The 26,065-nt window shown below is 41.2% G+C and overlaps 1 protein-coding gene across 3 annotated transcripts in view; it reads right to left on the bottom strand.

Annotated features, from left to right (window-relative positions):
* The window catches only part of stxbp5l (syntaxin binding protein 5L), a 124,932-nt gene that overhangs the window by 16,205 nt on the left and 82,662 nt on the right, over positions 1-26,065 (bottom strand). For all 3 annotated transcript variants that reach the window (XM_061841069.1, XM_061841070.1, XM_061841071.1), the window contains 15 exons: positions 25,840-25,923; positions 25,204-25,327; positions 22,075-22,150; positions 21,764-21,918; positions 21,607-21,679; positions 21,281-21,545; positions 21,122-21,189; positions 19,144-19,184; positions 17,398-17,612; positions 17,010-17,191; positions 14,883-15,008; positions 11,787-11,938; positions 8,063-8,128; positions 3,529-3,633; positions 22-75 (listed from right to left, as the gene is read on the bottom strand). In XM_061841069.1, the coding sequence (XP_061697053.1) occupies positions 22-75; positions 3,529-3,633; positions 8,063-8,128; positions 11,787-11,938; positions 14,883-15,008; positions 17,010-17,191; positions 17,398-17,612; positions 19,144-19,184; positions 21,122-21,189; positions 21,281-21,545; positions 21,607-21,679; positions 21,764-21,918; positions 22,075-22,150; positions 25,204-25,327; positions 25,840-25,923 (1,786 nt within the window). The remainder of the gene's footprint in view (positions 1-21; positions 76-3,528; positions 3,634-8,062; positions 8,129-11,786; positions 11,939-14,882; positions 15,009-17,009; positions 17,192-17,397; positions 17,613-19,143; positions 19,185-21,121; positions 21,190-21,280; positions 21,546-21,606; positions 21,680-21,763; positions 21,919-22,074; positions 22,151-25,203; positions 25,328-25,839; positions 25,924-26,065) is intronic.

The following is a 26,065-nucleotide window of genomic DNA, read 5'->3' as shown; positions in this document are numbered from 1 at the left end:
GCTGGCTTTCGCCTACCGTACCAAGATTGGTCTTAAGATCTGTTGGCAGACTTAACTTTCTGCCGGGTCCCTTTACTGAAACAAAGGAATAGGAAACAAAGCAACAGTTAATCCTTTCGAAAAAAAGAAAATAAAACTGAAAAAATGAAATAGAACATAAGGGCGGCTTAGTCTCGGTCAAATGAAGAAAAAAAAAGAAGAAAAATAAGAAAAACAAAATGGAAATCATTGACATGAAACCTGATCATGCAAAATGCAGCAGGTGCAGATTTTTCATTGCATGCCGCATTGACGTTCCCTGTCAGCACTCTCAGCAATCGCTAAGAAACACGATATCTCATTTGGCTTCATGTCAATAGGCGCACTGGAAAAATAAGTAAACCTGTTTGTGTTACAATATAAACAGCTTTCACTCTTGAAAAGAAAAAAAATGATCTGCAATTGTCTTTTTTTAATTTAATGTTTCAGTCTTGTCGCGCTTAAACATCGGATTGCTCAGAATGGGAACGTCTGACAAGGAAGGCAAAATAAAATGATTCGACCAAAAAATAACAGACACCGGGGCCAACAAAAGTACTTGTAAACCACATTTTGCAAGCATTTAAGTGGAAATCAGTAATTATGAAATTTAAAACTTGAGATGGCATAGTGAGTTTTCCTGTCAAAACAAACAAAAAAAAGACAGTTTTAAGGAGGATAAAAAGTTTGAATGAATACAGTCAACTTGTTTGAATATGTCTGGCTCGAAAGTACATCATTCTTCGTGTGAATGGCCTTGTCGGGAGCTTGGTATTGACGATCATTTGAAAGAAAAATATGTTTGCTTGACTCCAGTGGATTAGTAGCGTTGATTAAATTGACTCTTTTCACTGAGCAAAAAAAAAAAAAAGGGAAAAAAAACCCTCCTTTGTGGCCTTCACAATAAAGTGCCTTGACCAGATGCTGCAGAAGTCAAAACACAGGAAAGCCTTGCATAATAAAGCGCTGATATAAAATATTTCGAAAAAAACTAAACACCTAAGGGCTGATTGCTTATTGCAAAGATGAACATATTTAATCATCACCGTAATCTTTTGTTTTCTGTCTCCATTATGACACGATCAATGAATATCCCCAATTCCCCTGCGGGTGTTTGGTTCGTGGGATCCTCTTGTTACACCATCAAGCAATGACAATTATTCACACATTAGCCGTGAAGTGAACGTGGTGGCGAGCCAAAAATTTGGAATTGCGATTTCTCAAGTTCAACGCAATTAACATCACTGCAGTAGACATCGGACCATCTGGTCAACTGCACCGTACAGTAATGCCTACTGATTAATAATTAAGCGTTTTGATTACGGAAAGAATGTTGGCCCCAAATAAGCAAGGGCCGCTTTTCATCAGTAACACATTTAGGAAAAGAGACGAGACAGGCAGTCATGAATGTGTAGCAGAAGAGAATATTTAACGTTACGCGTGGCAATAATGTAACAGCATGTTTCGTCACCGCGGCAAATACATTTTTGTGTGCGGTTCCGGTGGAGATGCCACAGACATGCATGGAGTGAAGCACTAGAGGAAAGAGAAGTGTCCCACGGGAATGCGAACCCTTTCCCGCCCCTTGCCTGCCCGCCATCAAGGCTCCTATTGGTCAAAGTTCATATACATAAAGCAAACATGTCCACCCAGTGATGAGAGTCACCTGCATGAAAGCATGGAGGACACTGACAACATTAGAAAAGCCTTATTCTAGAACACGTCAACATTTAATCCGGGCATTTATTCAATTTTTGCATTTATTTGATGTCCAACTTAAGATCCAGATACTAGTATTCACCTTGTCCTCGTGAGTGAGAGAATTCAGGGCACAAGTAGGTCAAGTTTGGCAACTACAGTACACTAATGAGGCAAAACCAGCTGTGTGCTATTTGACATCGGTGTGCTACTAGTACTACTAGTGGTGTTCTAGAGTTTCACTACTAGTACTACTAATTAAGTTATAGTCCACTAATTAAATTCTAATAGTAATCCCTGTGAAGTTCTGGATGTTAAGATGCAGTATTACCAGTGAAATTATAGATGTTAACTAGAAGTAGTAGTAGGATACAGTTGTCAACAAGTGCCTCACTAATAATGTACGTAGTTGTCTGACTCATGTCAAAGTTGTCCTACTAGTGAGCTCAAATGGCTTTATTGATCATCACAAAACAATTCTTTATACTAGTAGAATGACAAGGGTACTCTTGTAGAACACCAGTGTCTTCCTAGTAACACTTTTTCCACTACTGTGACATTTCTACACACTAGTAGGCCAACTCTGGAATACTAGTAGAATAAGTACATGTTATTAGTGCGGCAGAACTACTAGTAGTTTTGTTTGTACTACTAGTGCATGAGATAAGTCTCATGGTTGGGCATAGTAGTGTTACTAGTGCTCCATCCTAGATAATCTTAAGTTTGAATTGTGTACTAGTAAGCCAAAAGTGGTACTAGTAGTGTATTTTATTTTATTTTTTGTCTTACTGGCTTCCAGTCAGGTTTAGAATAGATTTTAAAGTTCTGCTACTGGTCTATAAATCACTAAATGATTTGGGTCCTGAATACATGAAAAAAATGCTTACGGAATACAAACCCAGTAGAGCTCTGAGATCGACTGACTCGGGTCAAATAGTGGAGCGCAGAGTCCAAAGCAAACACGGTGAAGCAGCATTTGGTTATTATACTGCACACAAATGGAATAATTGCCAACAGGGGTGAGGTCAGCCCCAAGTGTGAATGTTTTTTTTAAATCCAGGTTGAAAACTCTTCTTTTTCCTCATGCTTTTTAGAATATATCCACTTTTTGATCACATTACTTGCACTGTATGCAGTGTTGTCTTTTTTTTAATATTGTCTTTGTCATTTTTATAGTTTTTATCCCGTTTTAAATGTTTTATCTCTTTGTTTTCAAATGCCTTTAATCATGTAAAGCACATTGAGTTACCTCATGTATGAAATGCGCTATGCAAATAAATTTGCTGTGCTTACTGTGCGCTAATAACTAATAATGCGCTGAAGTGTCTTACTAGACCCGACGAAGACCTTAAGCTGGATATCAAGGGTATCGATTAAATGCTCAAAGAGCTTTCCATGTTTTTGCGGGCTCTCCAAGCAACGTGGTTAACGGCTCTCGGTTGTGAACAATCGTGTTGTGTTGTGGCCCGATTGTGCAGTTTCGGTTTTAATTTAAAAAAACAAAACAAAAAAAACAAATGGGGGCAATTTTTTTTTTTTTGCTTTTGCAAATCAATTGCCATGAGAAAAACATGCCCCCCCCCTTTTTAACATCTTACGTAAGTCCTCAGTTTAAAAAAAAAAAAGAATAAAAATTCGCAGGTGTTATTGCGCACAGTGTGGAAGCCCACTTAGCATGCATGGTGCAACACTGAACCAGACACCCGTCCAAAAAACATCCCACTTGCCATTATCAACTTAATTGCTGCGTACGGTGCAAAAGCCACAAACAGATGTCGATGAGGCGGATCGGTGACACGTCCCTCCTCTTACCATTGTCCAATAAGTAAAAGACTGGGCTGCAGTGGCTGGCTCTCAGACTGGCCACGGGCTCTGGCAGGACACGTGGGTCATTGTGAAGGGAGGTTGGGTAATGAACTGGAATAGGAGATCCAACAGAACAGACAAGACTTTTCAGAGCAAAAGAGGAGAGAGAGAGACACATAATGGGTGAACTTGGGAAAAGAAAGACTTGCCAGTAACAGTAGTAGTAGTAGCAGGAGGAGAACAGTAATGGGAGGTTATTCATAAAGGGAACGTTCATATGAATATGAACTGAAGTGAACTTGTTGCGAGAAAAAGCTCGGTGTAGTGTTGCCAAAAAAAAAAAAAGGTGCACATCAGAGGAGAAGCCCACGCGCAAAGCAATTGTGTCTGTCATCGCCTGACAACACGAGAGCCACCGAGGTGAAACAATGATGCGCGCCGGTGCCGCCCACCCAACCCGCTTTGTTGGAAAAGGAGCATTCCAAGCGCACAGGTTTCAAACGCTCCTTACGTGCCACTGCGGAATCGTGACTGCAACTGCTGGCTATATTTGGAATTTGGTGAAGGTAGGTGGTTGTGGTGCATAAAGACAGCAATTCTCTGGAAGGAGCATTTTTTTTTTATATTTGTGACAAAGAAAAATCATTACCATAATTATTTACACAAGCACATATATGCAAATGTGCTTGAGCGAAAATGAAATCCATTTATCGCTGTAAAATGAAACACTGAATGCAGTGCATCATAAAATAACTGCGGACCTTGGAGCAATTTAATGAGCTGAAATATTGCACACAGTGAGCATAAATCAAAGAATTTCAAATCTGTTCCCGTCTTTTCACAAAACCACCTCAAGAAGCTGAACCGGTGACATGATTTCAAGCACACCGTCTTCCTCCTGTGCTATGCTAACGGCTAAATATATCCTGCCACGCAAGGCACAGCTCAGTGGCATGTCAGCTTATTAGCCCATCTCCCGACTCGCTCTGGCCCTGCTATATTACTGCCAAACACGGTGCAAAATGTCTTCGAAAAATGGCACCAGCACAGATCAACCGTGATAGGGGGACTGCTTTCAGGCAGGAGAAATGCAAATGAATGCACCTAATGGCAAAAAAAAAAGGAGTGCAAAAACAAAAGGTGGGGAAAATTGGACAGGATGAGGCAGAGTTGAGAGACACGAAGGCTGGATTATTAAATAAAGTAGCCGGCTTTCTCGAACATGAAGTACAGGACAACGATACGGCCACACGAGAGCTGGACCATCAGGAGGTAAGCAGATAATTCTTATCTCATACATTTCCTCCATCTCAGTTCGCATAACCTCGTACAATCTCTACATTTGAAAATGACGAGCTTATAATGCAACAGAACGACCGTGACCTTTTCCACATCACGCTTCTAAAAGGCTGCCAAGACTTGGCCGGTTACTCCGTTTAATTTCCATCATCTTCTTTGCTTCCCTCCTTAAGAGACCCGACGGCCTGCAGTCGAATGATAACAATAACAGACTGAATAAGGAAAGTGAAGCTGGAAAAGACAATTTCCTTCATTGGTAGTCGCTCCTAAAAAAAAAAAAAAAAACCTTTTATTGTCTGTTTTATGATGGAGGTTACTTTACAAAACAAACATTGTGCTGTAATAGAACCACGGATCAAGATCATCACGACAACCGCATAAAACAAGATGGCACTCTGGAGAGCGCAGACCCAACAATCGGGATTTGCACCAGCACCAAATTGTCAACAAGACACTTAAAAAGCTGTCATCAAGTATCATGCGATATTACCTCGCCGGATGTATTTCAAACGACTCGGGGAGCTGTCAAAGACATGATGAAAAGCTAAATATTGAAAAGATTTGCTTATGGAGCCAAGCCCCGCCCCTATTCCCCTCAAATGCAAATGAATGGAAAGGTTTCAAATTTGTGATCTTATCCGAATGGGCACATTTACATGGATGCTATCCTCAGGACACGCGCAAGCACGCAGTTGATAATGTATCCTCCCCCACTGTTGCCATGACACTTTGGAGCTTCAATTACACACCTCACTTTGTGCCTCAAATTGCCTTGGCACAAATCCCGAGCTTATTCATACCACTTGCGCTCGGCCACTTATGGCTCTCTCTCTTCTCCCGAACGAGGCAGCAGACTCGAACCGCTGTGATCTATCTGCCTGACCCCCCAACACGCCTGGCCACCAAAATAGAGTATTAGTAATACATTTAACTATGATGTACAGCAAGACTGATGTCATACAATGGCCACTTAGCTGCCAAATTATCAATGATCGTGTTTCATATCCGGGGCAGAGCCGCTTCCTCTCATCAGCCTTTTTTTTTTTTTTTTTACACTCACTCTGATTCATACTTTTATTTTTATGTGAGCTGAGAAGTAATTTACAGAGGTAAAAAAAAAAGACACCGGATTTGCACAACAAAGTATTTATATTTACACTCAAAATTACTCAACATTAAAACCTCAATGCTCAATTGTACAGCTTTGGATCAGGGAGCAGGTGGCTGTCCATAAGTCAGACTTTGCAGGTCTCTACAAGCAGTGGAAGTTTTCGGTATGTGCCATATATGTGGTCGGCATTTCTGAGGACAGTCAACGTTCCCCCCACTGACAAAAAAGCTAATATTTTCTCTTGACGTTTGTATGCCAATGGACCTTTCCGACCTGTCAATCACGCGTACAATAACAGCCAATCAGATAGCCGCATTCTCTTAAAACCTGGCTTGACACGCCCCTCTTGCCGTATTCTCCCACAAGCAATGCTGGTTGTCAGTAGCGTGCGCTTGGAAAAGTTCATGTTACGAAGAAAATGGTCCTCAGATGCGCTTGGGAACATGCAATTTTGATGAAAGATATCCTGCTGGGTTACAAAGGGCTCGGTTGATTCATTTTCCAAAGCCTAAAACAGTTGACGAAGTGTCTACGATGGATTAAGGCTTGCGGAAGAACTCACGTACAACTAAATGTGAACAATATCAACAAACACAAGGCTGTAACTTTGAAGGTAAGTCAGGGAGAAGTATCTTCTCTAAGTGTAATTGAATTATTATCAGAGAACAACTTTCACTTTGTTAGTGTATCAGTGACCTGCTGAATGAAGTGTGTCACGTTTTATGCAGAAGAGTCGGGTTAGTGATATGTAAATGCGCGATATGTCATGCAAGAGAAATGTCTATTTGTATCACATCTGACTTTTAAGACAGAGCACTGGTTTACGTTATGAACCAAGTCAAACTTTTTCATCTGGTGACTACGGTACTGACTGAGTTAATCACCATAGTTTAAATGTAGAAAATTGAACCTAACTCACTTATAAAGGATACAATGATATTACTCGTGATCTTTCCAAGTAAAAACTACTCACCCTGCTTTACATGTGCAGTACGATTCCACTATTTTATCTTGCTGGATTTCAATATGAAGTTTGTGAGGCGTCAAACTTTTTTGCGTCGATTGCCAACGTTTCACTGTAACTCAGCCATTGGGTCCTGCTTTGTCCAAAATCTTAATTCCGTGTACATATCCTTGTGTGAAATACTTGAGAACTCTCTATGGAACTTTCTTGGACAAGTCTGACACATTTGGGAAAAAAAAACATACCGTAATATTATCTGGGATACGCGATAAAGAATCATCTTCAAACCTGTTCTGTTCAGTTGCCATTTTGGAAGCTTGTGGGACATGGCAAATGTAGCTAAGGGGGTCGGAGCTTAAGATCGCCAGTCGGAAAAGTCCGTAATAACTGTGCTTATCAATGTGAGAGGTTGTGATCAAGTTTATCTCACATAAGAATATTAATTAATTAATATTTCTGTATTTTGAGGAAGCAGCTAAGTTTAGCTCGTTGTTAGTTCGGATGGGCACCGAAAGGGGTCTTGGGCCGGCTGCAATTTCAGTTAAAATTGAAATAAAACTGCTGACAAGTTTATTTTGATGTAATAGCTGCCTAACAATTTCCCTTCTGAAGTACACATTTAATTGTAAATTCATAAAACACGTTTGCATTCATGTCATAATAAAAACTGTATTTTAAAGTATGTTTTCCTTTCTTGTTTGCAAAGTTAAGTTACATGAAAGTTAATCCGTTTTTAATAAGGCAGCAACAGCAAGCATGTATTTGCAGCGCAGCAGCTTGACCACCCCGCAGAAATGAAATATCCCCGTCCCCAATCAGAAAATAAATAAAACATGACTTTCCTTTCTTCTCTAGCAAACAGCTTACATCCCAAACACGTTGTGATCGCTCATACGCAACACCGAACATTATGAACTTAAATATGAAACCAACAGGTCATGTAACAGCAGCACATTTGATTTTACCAACCAGCTTATATTATTTTACTGCCCTTCTTCATCCATTCAGCAACATTTTAAAAGACGAGACAAACAATAAGTGACACCGGCCTGGTGAAAGCATACCGTATGTCTCGCTGAGCCCCGAAGGTCATGGCCACCCCGCATAGCATCAATTCATATACTAGCATGATTGTGGTGTTGTCACACGTGTGCGCGGGAGGTTACCTGAGGTGGGCGACTTGCTTCTCTCCATGTCAACAGACTGCTGGTTGTCAGATAGTTCAGTAAGGCCTGCCACAGCCCATGGCAGTCAAGAGGAAAAGAACATAGTATACAGATGCTGCGTGTGATTATTTTGACATCACCGCTTCAACAGATTCAACGGTTCCAACCTGTTTGGAGTCAGCCACTCGGAGCCTTGAGGGGGACAAAATGAACTCTTGCGTTCATATTTTTGGATATTGATGAATATTGTCAAGATTTTGAACAACGTTAGTTAGTCCAGTCAGATTCACAGTTATTTGTCGCAGCTTTGCAATTCAACTATATTTTTTCTTCCACTTTTAGGCACAAAGTGGCTGAATCCTGGTGTGACCTGCACTACAGTCTGTCCAATATAGTCTTCTAATTCAAATTGCAGTGGCATGTTGACATGGTAATCATCCATCCATCAATTTTCTTCGCCGCTTATCCTCACGAGGGTCGCGGGGAGTGCTGGAGCCTATCCCAGCTGTCAACGGGGAGGAGGCGGGGTACACGCTGAACTGGTTGCCAGCCAATTGCAGGGCACATGGAGACAAACAGCTCCACACACGATCACACCTAAGGGCAATTTAGAATGTCCAATTAATGTTGCATGTTTGTTTTTTTTTGGAATGTGGGAGGAAACCGGAGTGCCCGGAGGAAACCCACGCAGACACGGGGAGAACATGCAAACTCCACACAGGTGGGTCCAACCTCAGAACTGTCAGGCCAACGCTTTACCACCTGATCCACTGTGCCGCCAACATCTATATTCTGTAGTGCAAATCTCACACTGAACCAAAATACCGTACAAACAACAAAGATAAAAACAAATAAGGCAAAAACACATACGGGATCGGAATCTCTTAGCATGCATCATGCACAAGCGATTACTGTGATTTCATTTTTCTTGTCCCAGAATTCAGTTTTTGGACAAACTGACCACGTATTGTTCTCTCAACCACTCGAGTCCGCTTTCCTTTCAAAAATAGAGTCCATCAAATGGATCTTTCATAACTGGAGCGGACTAATAACAGACCCCAAGGAGTGGCTGCTTCTGCAAAGGACAAACCGCTGGACATGACTGGAACAGGCAGGTCTGGTTTATTGGCTAAATTAGTTAGGATGTTTTGTCAGGAGAACAGACACAGACAGCTTCGTTCCAAGCATCTCTTTGGTTTGCCTGGGTTATTCCCTTTGCAATAATCCTGTTGTCTGAGCAATCTTAAAACACACACTAACACACACAGACTCCGTATAACCTCTCAGCTAGGCTTGACTTACTCTGGTAGGATGTACGGATCCTTTTCTTTGAATCGGAATAAAAGTTAGACAGGCCTCGCATGCAAAACTCTGTCAGGCAGGCCCGCATGCCCACACCAGCAGCCACAGAGTCACCGTTAGGTTGAAAAAGGGAGGAGGGGGGAGGTGGATGAAGACGTGATGGTAAGGAGGAAGTAGCGGGATGGTTAGAGGTTTGTGAAGGAGAGCGTGAGTATCAGAATGAGAAAACAATTCCGAGATTATTTGGGATGGGCCAGGATTATGGAAAGCAAGTGTGTGTGTGTGTGTGGGGGGGGGGGGGGGTTGTAATGAAGGAAAAAAAGGGAAAGAGAAAAAGAACACACGGTCTTAGAGTGGAAAAGAAAGTGAAATCGAGGAGCAACTGAGCAGCAGAAATGCTCACGTACTATTCAAATGAATTAAATAAACGTATAAATAAATGACAAGAGCACCATTAGCTACAAGCAGCATCTCACAATCTTGCCGTTGTTGCATCATCTCACTTTTGTGTGGTTGCTTAAAAGTTTGGAGAAGCACAGAAAACTTAGTAACAAAGAGATAAAATGTGTCATTTGCTGGAGTCGTCTGAGCCTCTTGTTCAGCGCTCGATTCTGTTAAATCTCGCACCACCTGTGGTGCGCGAAAAGGCCACACTGGCTGTTTTCTTTCTCTCCAAATTGATCTTGTAAAGCCAACACAGAGAGACCTTTATAAGCCATAAGAGCGGTAGGAGCCAATATCAGCTCTTATGCAACAGCCGGGGAAAAGAGTTACCTCTCAAACGCAAAAGTAACCCTTCCATCTACCTGCTCGATGCCTTTTTTTTACACAAATACCAAATACCTTTAACACACGTTCGCCACACTTCTGGGTATTATGTAATGTGAAAATCCCACCACTTCAAAAAGCAGCATAGGCGTCTAAAACATTAAAGAATGTAGTTGATAATGTATTCAGAGATAGGGTCAGACATTTTGACAGATCATTAGAGTGGAAAAAAAAAAAATAAAGAGTCTTTTGACAGTGAAGATCAGTTTCAAGGAGAAGGGGGGCGAAGGTCAGGTGGGACGACAAAGACCTCTACGGCTTGGGACTAAAGGCCTCAGTTCAAGCAGTGCTAAAATATAGACGGGACACAACTGAAAGGGACAACATGCATAATAATGCAACTCGGACTGACACACATACCCTGTTAACATGCACCTCATATCAGAGTGCAGATGTGTGACAGGCATATACACGTGGATGGATGTTTTTTTTTTTTTTGTCTTTCTAATACATGTGTAATAAATGTGTGAGAGGAAGCAAGCGAGAGTAAAGGAGGGAAAGGGAACGTTTTGTCGGACGAACATTGGCATCGATGATTCATTGTTAGTTCTTTTAGTATTTGCAAGAATTATCAAGCTAAATTAAGTACTTAAGTTCTTCACGGGTACTAATGTATTTAATGCGGTTTCCAGTTTGATACGCACTTCTCAAATAAGTCATTTGCTCAAATTATTTGGGCGTGACTCACATTGTCGTCATTGCGCCTGTGAGCCTTTTTCCACAAATTGCATGGTTCAATCATTTTCTTTCTTTATTTTTTTAAATAAATTGGTACCAAGTTGTGTTGATGATCCCTGGTACAGAGGAATGCTTGGTAGAACAACTACAAATTAAAATACAATCTAAAAATGTCCCTTAAAATGTGGAAACCAAATTCTAAGAATTTTTTCAGCATTAAAACATTGGATACATTTTAGTTAGATAATAACAATACCTTTTACATTGGAGGAGTTTAATCCATACTAATACATTATTGGTGTTAAAAGAATTTTTGCAAAATTGTCACGATAATCTTCATAATTAAAAATGTGGAGCTGGAGTGTCAATTCATAAATTAAAAACATAAAGGCACGTTCGAGTTCAAATTACCTCAGGTGTTTAGATTTTAACCTCAATCTTTGGGATTTTATTTTATCCACTTGAATGTTATCTTTTTAAAAGTATGCAAAGTTTCCCTAGTTAAAACTCTGTTGACGTTAGGAGGCAACTTCAATTTGTTCACCCGTGTTGATTGATTAAGGCCTTAAAGGGAATTGTAACGGTTACGGGGGGGTGGGGGGGTGGAATCTAATTAAACCACCTGGATTATTGATTATCCATGAACGCTACTTGTGGATTTTCTAGTTTAAACATAGATCAGCCCCAATGTATGCAAGCACCTGCTGGGAAGCGAGAGAAGGAGCAAAAGAGTCTGCAAAGAAGAGGAGCGCCTACATGTCACGGCCAAATAATTCTCTTGACATTTATGTTGGTATTCAGTGTGTGTTAGTTGGCTACATGCATACACAGAAAAGTGCACGTGTGTGTGTGTGTGTGTGTGTGTGTGTGTGTGTGTGTGTGTGTGTGTGTGCGCATGTGTGTGTGCGTTTGCTACCTGAGGTGGACTGTCGGTTCCTACGGGGGGAGCGGGTAAGGCGTTGATAGGGATCGGCGGCTCCGTACAAATCCAGAGTGGACATGCACAACAGGACAGTTTTCTGCAAGTAGTCGACCACCGCAAGGCCGTTACAGTTCCCGAACGCCAAACTGGGGACACAAAAAAATGGAGACAAATTACACACTTGATAGGATTATTTACATGGAGGAGAGGAATTTCACTAGGGAACCTTTAACGTCTAATACAATGGTGCCTTGAGATACAATATCAAATCATTATTCCACATTGAAATGAATGGAAAAGCCATTAATCCGATCCAGCCCCCCTCAAAAAAGCAACATAAATGTTTGTAATTACACTTCTAATCAGGGAAATAGTACTATATACAGTAATTTGGTACTTTAGAAGTCATGCAAATAAAGGAAGATTTTCATCGCTACATGGCTCCTCTTTTTCCCTTTAAATTCAGTGCTAGTAGCACACTGACAGTCTTTGACGAGGCAGAGCACAGAGAAAAAAAAATCCCCAAAAGAAACTGATTTTCTCAAGCCCGGGAGGTCAAAGTGCAAAAAGTATATTTATATGGAACAGCAAGCAAACCTATCGCCCCCCCCCAACGCAATCATTTGTGTGTCCTGACCAGTGGGCAATCTCGGATTATGCAGACCGGTCTGTCAAATTGGCAAACATGCTCAGCAAGCCTTGTGCTTGGACAAAAATCAAGATATGGTAGATTTTCCACACCGCTGCAGATGCGCTGTCTTCAAAAATACAGCCCAGTTATAATACTTCATGTCACCACATTGCTGTTTTATTTTGTTTTGTTTTTTGTCAGCAGGATTATGCAAAAATATTTCACAGAAACATTTTGTGGATAGCTGGATAAGACTGGTGATCCAAAATTGCTTTTGGAACACTGGGGACATTTTCCTTTTACTTCCCCAATAATGCATTGATCTAAATGACAAAATTCAGCGACATAGACAACGGCAATATGTGAAGATGATCCATGTGCTGCCACTCCAATTTTGGATTGTTTTGTCTCGGCAGATCTGCCCCTCTATATTTCAGTTACACTCGATTTCCCAAAAGCTCCATAACCAATTGCTATTACTCTGCTCGAGACCCAGTTTAACATTAAGGTGACGGATCAACACTGATGGCCCCAAACACACGAAAAGCCTGCATGAGAAATGTGTTTGTGTTGTTGTTACGGGGAGTCACTCCTCCTTCCATTTTATCTTTCAATTATGTTTGTTCTTTTCCTTTGCTTTCCTCTTCCCGTTTCTCTGCGACCACCGCAGCCTCGTAACCACACTTCCCTTCTTCTTTTTTTCTTTGAAAGTGGAGAAATATGGAAAAAAAAACTGGCATCCCCAAAAGGTCAAAAAGCACAGATTTGGAGAAAGTTAGATGGAGAGAGGAAATAAGTGCCGCAAGAGAAAAAGTGCCCAAACAAACATCCATCTTAGCACTTTGCCTTCTCTTCTTCTGTATGTTGACATATACGCTGCAAAAAAAGGTGTACTTACTGCAGAATTCCTGAGAAAAATGTAATAACGTTGTTTACACATTCCCCGTTAGATGCCGTAACCATAAGAACATTCGCAGCAATGACATCAAATAATGAGCTAGAGGACAGTATCGACATCCTCTGACTCACGTTGCAGTTTTGCCTCTCAAAAAACTGGCAAGGAGATCAATATTATAATTTTCCGTCGCAAAAGGAGTCGGAATGCTGGCTGAATCAAGAGGCCGTACTCTCCTATTAGTTGTTCTGTAAGACGTGCGGATTAGTCACCGTAATTTCTTCCCAAAAGAAAGCCGAGGAAACCTCAGAAATGTAGAACGTTTTGCTCGACAACCACAGCGATCCATAACAAACGTGTTTTATGGTAATGCCACATTCCAGATTATTTCAATGCACTGCATGTGCGTGTGTGTGTGTATGCAAGCGTGTGCATGCGCATCTGAACGTTTGCATCATTTTTAATTATTATTGCCAGCCAATCACAAGGCATATGCAAAGTCTCACATTCACGCCAACAGTCTGGACAGTGAACCTAACACTTAGCTTTTGTGTAATGAAGTATATGTAAACCCCACACACTAATGGAGTTTCCCGATTCATTCACGCTATGATTGACTGCCTACTCCTCCTATTCGTGCGTGGCCCTAATTTGAATCCGCCTCCCTCTCAGACAAGGCTCCATAGATACTAAGATACGGTAACTCCAGGCAATCTGGTTATCAATTGATGAGCAGTCAACAGAAGACCAATAACTGTAATGCCTTAGAAAAGAAGCAAAATATCATTTGAATAAAGTCTAATTAATCTCTATGCAATTACATCAAAGTTTAAATATGATTTCTCAATCAATGAGAGGAGAAAAAGCAATAGAGAGATGTTTGTCAAAGCGTTGGAGTTGAGTGTGTATTCAAGCCGCAACCAGGTAGACAAGATTCTTGTCGCCTTTTCAAACATGGCAATGAATCATAATGGAAAAAAAAAAAGATTCAATTTCCACTGAAGGTCTGAGTCAAGGAACATTTTCCCAGTCGAACATATTTAACAAATGTTAAATGTAATCAAACCTGTATTCTGGATATAGAAGTAATGTGGGGAGAAGGCAGAACCTTCAACTACAACAACATGATTTGTTAACTACTTTACATGGCGTTTTGAGTACAATAGCCCCCGGATACGGCCATGGAAGCCATACAATACGGGCGGTGCAAAGTAGAGAACATTATTGCGTAGTGCATGTCCATGCCACTGTAATCAAGTGCTTGTTTGGCACACAGACAGAATCATTTAGCACTTGCACAGCTGGTTAGTTACAGTGATTCCACTGTAAATTAAAAAAAAAAAAGAGATGAGGAAAAACAGTTACAGTAATCTGCTCCAGTTTTCCACCAACTGCTTTGATTGAACAATCGCAGTGAACTATCCAAGCTCCATACACTTGAAATCCTCAACGAGGTAAGCTCGCCCTGCAATCTTAACAACTAGCTCTGCTTTCCCCTGCGAGACCCCCACCACAGTTTATTTTCCCCTGCGGTTCTTGACAAACATACAACCGGGTGACTCACAGGCCATAGGCGGAGTTGATGTCCAGGCTTGAAATCTGCTGTGGAGGTTCTCCATCGATCCAAGGCAGCTGGATCACGAGCTCTGCTTGGTAGCCAGGCGGTACCCGCACCACCCGATCCTTTACTCTTAAATAAAAAACAAACACAAACATTGAGATTATTTACATAATGTTGCATTTGTCATTTTATCTAAGCAATCACTAGTTAGCGTAAACATTTCTGTCCAAGAACATAACGGCATTTTCAGCCAATGTCATGTCATGATCCAAGCCCCTAATCCTCACGAGGGTTGCAGGAAATCTGGAGCCTATCCCAGCGAGCTTCAGGCGAAAGGCAGACTACACATTGAACTGCTCACCAGTCAGTTGGAAGGCAGATAACAATCACATCACTGAGCGGGAATCGATCCCACGCTGCCCGCATCAAAGGCAGGCATGTGTACCACTACACCATCAGTGTTTTCATGCAATGTCTCATTTTCCTTGTCCTAGCATCAAGTCACCTACTGTAATTCCAGTTAAGTTCCTTTAGTACATTTCCCCATTGTGGTCTGACATTCGAGAGCTCCTGTGACACCACTAGTAAAGAAACTCTTCTCTGGTAGTTGACCAAGAAATGGAGAGAAACGGGAAAATGGCTTCCGTGAGAATGACTCACCTACCGCTCTACTTCCGCAGTTAGAAAATGTAAAGGAGTCTGTGCTGAAAAGAAGAATGGTGAGGTGAAGTGCTTGGAAGTAAAACCCAATGGTGGCTGTGATTTACATTTCTCCGGGTACACGGTAAGCTAAGAGATGTGGGTGAAATTCAGACATGGTAAATGTCATTGGTGGACTGGCAAATTGACTGACTTTGCTGTAATTTCTGGCACAGCCGTGCTCGTTTTATGGTGAAGTGAACAGACTGTCTCCTGGCAGGCCAACCATTGCTAAGAAATGCAAATACAACCCAAGCCAACCTTGTGAGAAAATGTAAAGATGACAACTACGGTTTTGTTCCCAGTCGGTCCCTTTAGAAGTCGCTACTTCACTATTTGGGAACTTTACAAACTACTTAAAGCTCCACTGTCATGCCTATAAACATTCTAAAATAGATATTGTAACGAAAAATACATATAACATTATTCACGTCAATGTCTATAGGAAAAAATAAACATGAGCAGAGATCTCGTCATCCACGCGCAAAGTTGCGGAAGTCTCATTCGACATCCAAGTAGTCGCCATATGGCCTGCAACGTCATCAGCAGATGTTACACTGGGGCATTCGCCAGTGCAAACACGTAGTGGCACTTGCTATGGAACACAGGTGCTATTTTCGAAGAAGAGAAGATCTCACAATCGAGTGACGTGACCGGGGCAATATTACTCGATCGTTTCGAGCTATATTTAGATGATATGCGGATCACTTCTAATTAACAACAGACTCCCCGACAGCATGACAGTATGTAGCGTACTCAGCCACGAGCCACGACACATTCAGCACCCCTGACTTATGTACGCGGATCTTTTGTTACATTCTGAGAGGATTACGTCTCCCCCCCCCCTTCCCAACAATTGTTTTTTTTTTTTTAGTCGCTCTATACACGCCTACCTGTCATTTAGAACTCACAAAGCTCTCGTCCTTTGCACCCGTGCAATCCATTTTTCACGACAAACCGGGTCTTTTGGAAAAGTATGACAAGTAAATCCATCCTTCCGAGTGTTCGAACAATAACCAGCAAAACAACGAGCCGGCATTTTGGCTAACACGAAGGAACAACGAGCTACTTTCCAGCAGGTAAAACACGTATGAACACATGAGCCTGCCTGAGTACGCTGCTGCTGTTAACGACACTCCCTGCTTTTTCTCAAAAACAAATCCCTCGAGACGATTTTCATGGCGGGAGTTACAAAAAGCCATATATGTCAAAATCATGTTTTGTGGTAAAAAAAAACGGATGGGTCCATTCCGGCTGCCTTTTTTTCCATTAATCACATACTAAAAATCATGCATGTCATGACAGTGGAGCGTTAACTATTTACAGCATCCACTCGATTTATCCCCTCAACGACAGGTCCCGCTGGATACATTTTGATCTTTTTGAGGAAATCAGAAAAACACCTACATTTTTATTTACATAATGACTCACTTAAGGCAGGGGGTGCTGTCTTTGAAAGACTCCGGTGTTCCGCCGGCGGGGCTCACTGGGTGTTGGTGATGGGCCTGAGGGGAGTGGGAGCCCGAGTGAGGCTCTGAGAAGCAGGGATTGTTTTCATTTTCAGATGGCGAGATGACATCCTCCGGATCGCATTGCAGTCGCACCTCTAGAGACTGGAGAACACACAAATATTATCTTCCATCATGCGAGATGACTTTATTTTCTCATTTTTGTATGGCAGTGTTGATGTCTGACTCGCTGACGTTCCATGAAAATGTTAAATGCTTATTACAAGAGGTTTGACATAAAATACAAAGAAGCCTTATAACAACAGAATTTTTTCGACTTTCTGTCTATTAAAACGTTTCCTCCCACTCACCACAATCTGGGTGTTGGCATCATATTTGCTGAAGCGGTACAGGATGATGTGGGCCGAGATCCCCACGACGCAAAAGATCCGACTTTGGGGGCACCAGTTGACCATTTGCACCGCAAAGGGGTCGTCATCCGCCAGCTCCGCTGCGCGCCCCTCGCTGGGTTTTGGCTTTTCAAACACTTTGGAAGTCTTCAACTTGTACAACATCTGCAGTGTAACTATTTGGAAAAATGTTTATTTGTGAAGATAACACAATTACAACAAAATGCAACACCTGCGCGCTGTGACGAAAAGCGGCATCTAAAATTGGCAGGAAGCGAATTCCCTAGGCTTACAATTTGAGGTGTAACAACACATTAAGGTCTAGGAGATCTCGGGCTGCTCAACATTGTTTTCCTTTCCTAACATTTTTCATGTTTGTGGATAAAATGAAAGTATATACAGTATAATTCAACAGTTGTTTGTGTATGATGTGGTAGATATGTCTTTAAAAAGTACTCGCGTTCAGTCCAGTGTTCTCCAAACCTTATATAAAAATTTATTTTAGAAATATCTCATTGCGCGCTGTCAACAGCGCAGTACAGTGAAAATAAATGGGATCTAGTCTTACATAAATACAAATTTCGAACTGATTAAGTGAAATTGGATGATTTTCCAGAGTGGTGCGGCACAGTGGTTGTCAATCACCGGTCTGGTCGGATCTTCTTGAGATCTAATGTGTCTCTCAGGTCTATGGAACTAGATATCGATTGCCCCTTAACAATATAATATAATAATATAAGACTGTTCAAAACTGAGACGCTTGTGTGAAATAAAACAAACCATTCAATGTGTAGAATGTGACAAGTGACATTTTTTACAAGCATAGGGCAGATATTCGCAAAAGGTGAGTGCGCATACTGTACACTTGGAGCAAAAAAGCACTAACTCATTATAAACATTATGGCAACCAGGTAAATTATAAATAAAACCAATAAGGAGTGACAACATTTAGTAATCACTTAGCATTGTTTTTTTGCAACAAACAATAGAACACAACAGAATAGTTATTTTAATAGATACAAATACCCAATGTTTATTTAGGTGAGAAACATAAACCCGAGTTAGCATATTTAGCTGAGGAGAGTGCCAGGAGGCGGATTCTCAGTCTTCATCTCCTTGGAAGATTTTGAGTGGAAATGACAGCAACTTCTACTTTTAGTGGCTCTAACAGAATATCTGCACTTTCCATATCTGTTATTGACCAATACTGGCCACTCAGGTTTGAGCAGTACTTGCACCATTTGCACAATTGACACCGTTCCAGATTATCGCAGTACTACAGTACTAGTTGCTTTAAACTGCGTAGATTTCTTGAGGTCTCTGAGCCATTTGCACAATGGTCACTGTTCCAGACTATTAGTCAATTTAATTAGCTCTAAATTGCAAGAGGACTCTGCATCAATTTCACAGTTGTCCCCCAAAATGTATTTTCTGTCAAATGGTTCGTCATACCACAGCAGCTCCCAACTACCAAAGACAAATTCCTTGTGCCTTTTAGACATACTTAGCAAATAAAGACAATTCTAATTCTGAGTCTTATCAATCAATATTGTGAAAATATGGGGTATCTCCTGAATAAAGTCAAATTCTTGCACAGGTCTTTAACAAGTTGACAGTTTTAATAAGTGTGTCGTCAAGCCAGAGATGATCATAATGTGATATTGGTAAACACGCCCGTCAAGAAATTGTACTGGTGAGTGGACTTACTTGCAGATGCGTCCCAAAACTTGATCGAGCCATCTGCATGTCTGGACAAAAAATGGGCCAGAACAGTGATAAATGGGAATAATTTAAGTCTTGCGTAAGGTTTCTTCAGATGCAAATTCCAAATGTACATAAGTGGCTCGCCCTTTAACTGTTCCACAATAACTATTTGTTACAATAATAAGGATGGACAAACCAAAGCTGTGCATGCCACATACAGAAATCTGCGAGCATAAACATGCTGAATGAAAGACAATGTTTATTTTGTTTCCCCGTTAAAAAGGAAACGAAATTCCTTGTTTACTATGCGGCAAAAAAAAAAAAAAAAACACCAAAACAAACACACTCAAATGTGAGGTAAAACGTGACTGCAGAGGAGTCATGCAGCAGCAGAGACCAGCTTGCGTGTTTGCTTCACAACAGTTTAACATCTCTGCCAACCTCTCAGAGTGCGGCATGGCCCCACTCTGCGCTGTGCTCATTATGCTGGCCTTGGCGTGGCTCCAAATCTAAAATTATTAAGGCGCACAAAAGAGCCCATGCAAAACACTATCATCTTATCCTGGGATGGATTAAAGGAACTCTTGAACGGTGGGGGGGGGGGGGGGGGGTGATACATTTTCTTTGGTTGGCCGACAACAGGACAGTAAAGATATATAAGTACTGAAACATTGGGTTCTGAAGGTCCAGAAAGGAGTAGGAAAAAGTTCAAATATTTAAATCCTAATCTTTCACGAATACTAAAAATACATAACCCATCAATTTATTATTAACGAATAGAGCTCGTGCACGTGACGTCACCATTTTCACGGCGCCATTTTGCCGGTCAAAAAGAGCTGCTCAACAGCGTGGGGGACATTGAACCAGAGCAGAATATACACAGTGCCCGAGAATAGTTGTGCTGTTGGTTGTTACAACAGATGAGACAGATATTCAAAGAGGTCATTCTAGGGAATACCAGCTGAAAAAAACTGAAAATATCGATGGATTTCGGCAAACAAACGTGATGGATGCTGCCCAACTAAATACACACGACTGTGTAGCGATCACTTCACTTCAGGTAGGAATTATTATTCTCAATCTCAAATTACCAAGAAGTATTGAAAATGCCTAATTGGCTCATTTGAGAACAACGCAAATTTGAATTAAAAAATACGACAGGGAGTCGTCTCCAACGCAACACGCTTCCATGTACGGAGGACCCGATTCGCTGTCTTTTTTTTTTCCAATCATAGTTAATGAATGCGAGTTTGTGTAAAACCAGGGGTCATTTATTTAAATATTGGTATTTGAACAGAAAAAATCTGAGTGGCTCCACCGCTATGTGGGATTTATTCTTGATTGGGAACAGATCCAGCAATGAAGTATTTATATGCGTCCAGACTTTTCTACGCTTTCAAACTCTTCTGTGTAAATCTCAATGATTTACTCACCAGATCCATGTGTGGATCCAGTTGTCAAAGACAAGCGGAAGCAGGTTAACAGTCCAATTTCTTATCGGCAAAAACATCGACTTCGGCATTAAATACGGGTCCTCTATGCCGAGTTTATCCAATTTTTCCAAATACCTTCGTTTATTATCACCTTCTAAATGTTTAACGGTATCGGACAAAAGTGGGTGTCATGCTACAAGACATATTTTTGTGTCGTCTCCATCCGACTTAGCATTGAAGAATGCTTTGCTAGACCGGCAATATGGCCAGTCACGTGATTTTATGACATAGGTGCACGAGCTGTAAACTGATGACTTCTAACTTTTCCAAGACACGAGCCGCAGTCCACCTGATTTTTATTTTTTTTTTGCTCTGATTTACGGGCCGAAAACTACGATTGATACAAGCGCCGCACGGTTTTCAGAAAATTATGGACATATACGAACGCTGTTTGGCGGAAGGGAACTGATCCTAACTCACTCCACAGCAAGTAGCAAATTCAACTCACATCTCAAGACATGGCTATAAAAACAATATTCAAGGCTTACCCAGTGATGATGATCTCCGGGTAGGTGTGCGAGCCCAACGTCCACATTCCCCCACTAACTGGCCACTCCTGGCATGTTAACAAACAAATGTTTGTGTGTTTTTCCAACCCCCAAAAAAATCCTCTCTTTCATAAAAAAGGTAGTTGATTTCCAAACTACCTTTTGACTGAAGCCGGTCTTCTTGTGTTTAGCTCCTATGGAGTAGAGGACAGGGATGATGTCTGGAGGGCAGTCGGCAAAATAAGCCGTGCATGTAACTGGAGACTCGTGGATGTCCATGGGGTAAGGGTTCTCAAAGACGGGGAAGCTGCGGAAATCGCAAACAGAACAGACGTGAATGTCTGAATGGGCCTCCTTTGTTCTGTCTTTATTTCTCTCGTAATTAGTCTCGTCCCTCGGAGGGTTCCGGGTAATCTCGCCGCTCCTTCAAAGACAACAAGAAAGGGCGTCACATCAAAACGACTTGAAATCGGTGAAATACATACTTGCTCTGCGTCAGGTCCACCACTATTAAATCCTTTTCTAAAAGCACCACCACCGCATAAGGATCCTGGACTTCTGAAAAATAAAAAGGCAAAGAAAATACCGTACAGCGCCTTGAATTCATTCCGATGTCGCCTTCGTTCTTTGCTTTGCCGTTACCGTTATTGTAAGGAGTCTCACAAAGAGTCATGAACTCGACAATAGCGTAGTCCATCTCCAGCACCGTAATGGCCTTGCCGTGCATGATGGTTAACGTGGGCCGCCGTCCTGCCTTGTCGTACGAGAGACCTCCAGAGAAGATGATAAAAGGCTCACTGCGGGCGAGAAAAAAGTCCTCAAAACACGACATACCAATATTTCACATGAACAATTTTGGATTGAGAGTTGCAGCAAGATGATCTTTTGCATTGCTTAACAACAGTAATACACGATTAACGCTCAGTGGTTGCGTTTCGGTGAAACAAACTCACCTGTTCCTTGAGGTCTTATAGTCCACTTTCAATATCGGTTTACATGATTCCTTCCTCCCATCTTTCTGTATTTTACCTGGAGCAGAGGAAACAGCAAAAGTAATGCGCGCCATTTCAAAAGTTGACATATTCCGAATGGCCTTATGGACCTGTCAAAATAATAAACATGTTGTCAGCTCAGTACGAATGTCAGCTTAACGCCCTCATTATGCCGTATCACGTGAAAGCCTCAAATCACGAATGCAGTCAAAGGAAGGAGATAACGGGGCCTGCTATTTTTGTGTCTATTACCAACAAAAATGTCAGGCTAGACTGCATCATTTTTTTTTTTATCCCAATGGACAAGTTATTTTTTGTTGCTTCCTTCAGTATTCCACTCATTACAAAGATGGCAAAAGCACTCACACCCAATACTTAAAGCTCCACTGTCATGCCTATAAACATTATAAAATAGATATTGTAATGAAAAATACATGTAAAATTATTCACTTCAATGTCTATACGAAAAAATATATATGAGCGGAGAGCGTGTCATCCATGCGCAAAGTTGCCGAAGTCTCATTCGACATCCAAGTGGTCGCCATATTGCCTGCAACCTCATCAGCAGATGTTAAACTGGGACATTCGCCATTGAAAACACGAAGCGGCAACTTGCTCTGGAACACCGAAGCTCTTTTCGAAGAAGAGAACATCTCACAATCGAGTGAAGTGACCGGGGCAATATTACCCTACCGTTTCGAGCCATATTTAGATGATATGCGGATGACTTCTAACTAACAACAGACTCCCCGACAGTATGACAGTATGTAGCGTACTCAGCCGCGAGGGACGACAATGCCGCAGCCCAGGCGCGATGAGCTGGTCATGGCTGGGCCGCGCCCGGGCATACACGACGCCGCCGACGATGGCGCAATCAGCCGCGAGCGACGACTCATTTAGCACCCCTGACTTACGTACGAGGATCTTTGGTTAGATTCTGAGAGGATTACGTCCCCCCGCCCTCCAACTATTGTTTTTTTTAGTAGCTGTATACATACCTGCCTGTCATTTGGAACCCACAGAGCTCTCGTCCTTTGCACCTGTGGAATCCATTTTTCATGACGAACCGGGTCTTTTGGAAAAGTATGAAGAGTAAATCCATCTTCCCCAGTGTTCGAACAATATCCAGCAATACAACGAGCTGTCATTTTGGCTAACACGGAGGAACAAAGAGCTCCCTTCCAGCAGGTAAAACTAGTATACGCACGTAACTGCCACCAACATCACTTCCTCCTTCTTCTCGAAAACAAATCCTTCAAGAGGATTTTCATTGTGGGAGTAACAAAAAGCCATATGCATTAAAATCATGTTTTGTGGTGAAAAAAAAACGGACGTGTGCATTCCGGCTGCCTTTTTTCCATTAATAACATACTAAAAATCATGCATTTGATGACAGTGGACCTTTAAGAAAGAGCACAAATACTGAAACAAAAACAAAACAGGAGACTCTGGTAAAAGTAGAAGTTCAGATTCAACGCATTTCCTTAATTGTAAATAAAAAGTCAACAAATACAAATTATGAAACATACTTGAGCACAAAAGTAAAAAACTGCATTAAAAAATAGTGTCAATTATATATGATATCAATTTTGATAATGAGGCATAATTTTTTTTAGTGGGGGTAGTCAAAATCCACAGATTACAAAGAGTAACAAATGTTGGCCAAAGTAAGCAGTACAAAGTATTGAAGTACAGGTGTACATTATTTTCAAATGTCATAAAAACTGTTCAGACCCGCAAAGTTTAGTTCGTGGCGAAGCAGGAGATTTATTTCATGGAGTCAGCAGGTGACGAGTTTGTGAATGACGGCCGCTCGCGGCGGGACGTGCGAGTGTAACGAACGACACAAATGGGGGCCGGGGGGTGAGGGTGTGGGCGGTGGCGTCCACAAAGGATTACAAAGTCAGTTTGAAGCCAGAGCGGCAAACCAACATGGCCAACAATCAGCGTCTTGTCATGTTTGTTTATTTTTAGGCCTTCTTACTACTGGAGAGTTTTGATCCCAAGAACATGACTATTGTTTGCTTTGGCCGTATTACCTCAGCTCAGAAAGTTGATATTGGCCTGGCGTTCCCGTATGTCCCTTAATTTGTTATTTGAAACTTTTACTTTTTATTTCGAGTACATTTTTCTCCTCTTGGTATTTTCCTTGGGATCCACACCCTGAGTCAAAACTAAAACCTCACCTCAGGGTTGGAGATGCTCAATTATCTCCGTCAAATCAGATTAGGTTATAATGTTTATTTTTTGGTGTGTGTGTGTGTGTGTGGTGTGTGTGTGTGTGTGTGTGTGTGTGTGTGTGTGCTAATCTAGAATCTTATTTTGTCTTCCTCAAAGACTGTCTGGAGGAAAATTGATATCTGGACAGCTATTAAGACCCCAGATTGACAGGCCTGCACCCATAAGTGACAGACGTGCTTGCAGCTGACAATTACATGCTGTACAAGCCTGACTGAAGAATCCTCTTGTTGTCATGAACAATACACTTGCCTTTCTTTATCCTCCACTCTCTCGTCTCCCTCTTTTTCCATCTGGTCACTTTCACACTAAGAATATACGCACTATAGAATTTGAATCTTTATTGTCGTGGCTATAGCAGTGATTGCCACACACAGCGTGTGACACATCATCGGGAGTGCCACGGCAAATTACCCAATTTCACTTAATTAGTCTGAAAATTATAATGATGTATCTTTGTTTATCCATCTATGCTGGTGGCGCATGGTGGCAGGGAGAACGAGTAAATGTTTTTGGTTTTTTTTTTCACTAGAGAACAGAAGGTATAATTAACCTGTGTATCAACATACAGCCGAAAGATTTCATACTGAGTAAATATTTTTATGGATAAATTGAGACGAGATCATCATTTTAGCACTTTTTGTGATATTTTTGTGCTGTGAAATTTTTCTCATGTAAAAAAAAAAAAAAAAAAAAAGAGTCCCTTGGTTTGCTAAAGACGGGTACACATTGTATTGAATAACATTGCAAAACAGGCATGTAAGAAAAATAACGTCCCACCTCTCTTTTTAAGAAGGTCCAACTAAATGTGAAAAATAAAGCAACGGACTGTGGCTTGTTTTTGATTCTCACCATGCGGGAAAGTGACCTGGATAGGCTTGGAGGTGTTTCTAAGGTTCCACAGGGTCAGGCTGCCGTCTGAGTGGCTGCACATAAACTGTTTGCCTTCATGATGCCAGCTGACTGAGTGGATGGCCTAAAGCAAAGAATATTGTTTTGTTAAGCGCATCTCGTGCACAAGCAAGGTAACGCAATGTACTTTACATGAATAAAAGCATTTAAATATAAATAAATAAAACAATTGAAATGGGGGGAAAACAGAGAAATGATCTTTATGTATTAATCATGCTATAAAAAAACAAATGCAAAATAAAAAAAAAACACTCATATATGAGTCATAGCGCTAGCAAACTTAATATAAATAACATTATTATTTAAGGTTAATTTAAACAAATAAACATGAGGATAGACTGCAGATACATTTCTTCAGTTCTCCATAGTTTTTTTTTCGGTGATTTGTCATCCGACCTGTGGGTAAGTCTAATGCTAGTTCTGTTCAAGTATGATGGTTTAAAATATAGAAATCTTGCTGTATGTGAGGAAAAACACAACCAAAATGTTACCCGGAATCTAAATCGTATCAAATCTTTGATTATTTTCAGAGTGCATTTTAAATGAAAATAGTACACGAGTGCTGCACGAGCTGACCTCATCGTAGTAGATTCGGAAATCCGCCTTTTTGGCCCTGAGGTCCCACTGTACTATTGTACCGCTCTCGAACCCGACCAGAAGCTGGAGGGGAATGAAAGATTATTAGTTAGTCACATAATGCACGCACTGACCCATTTCATTGCAAGCATTATTTCCAGAACATCTTCTTTGTATTTTTAGGCCGCATTACATATTCCTGTAACGTTTCCGCTGATGTTGAGTA

Source organism: Syngnathoides biaculeatus, chromosome 14 (assembly GCF_019802595.1).
Source record: "Syngnathoides biaculeatus isolate LvHL_M chromosome 14, ASM1980259v1, whole genome shotgun sequence".
Taxonomy (NCBI): domain Eukaryota; kingdom Metazoa; phylum Chordata; class Actinopteri; order Syngnathiformes; family Syngnathidae; genus Syngnathoides; species Syngnathoides biaculeatus.
This window is presented reverse-complemented; position numbering and strand designations above follow the sequence as displayed.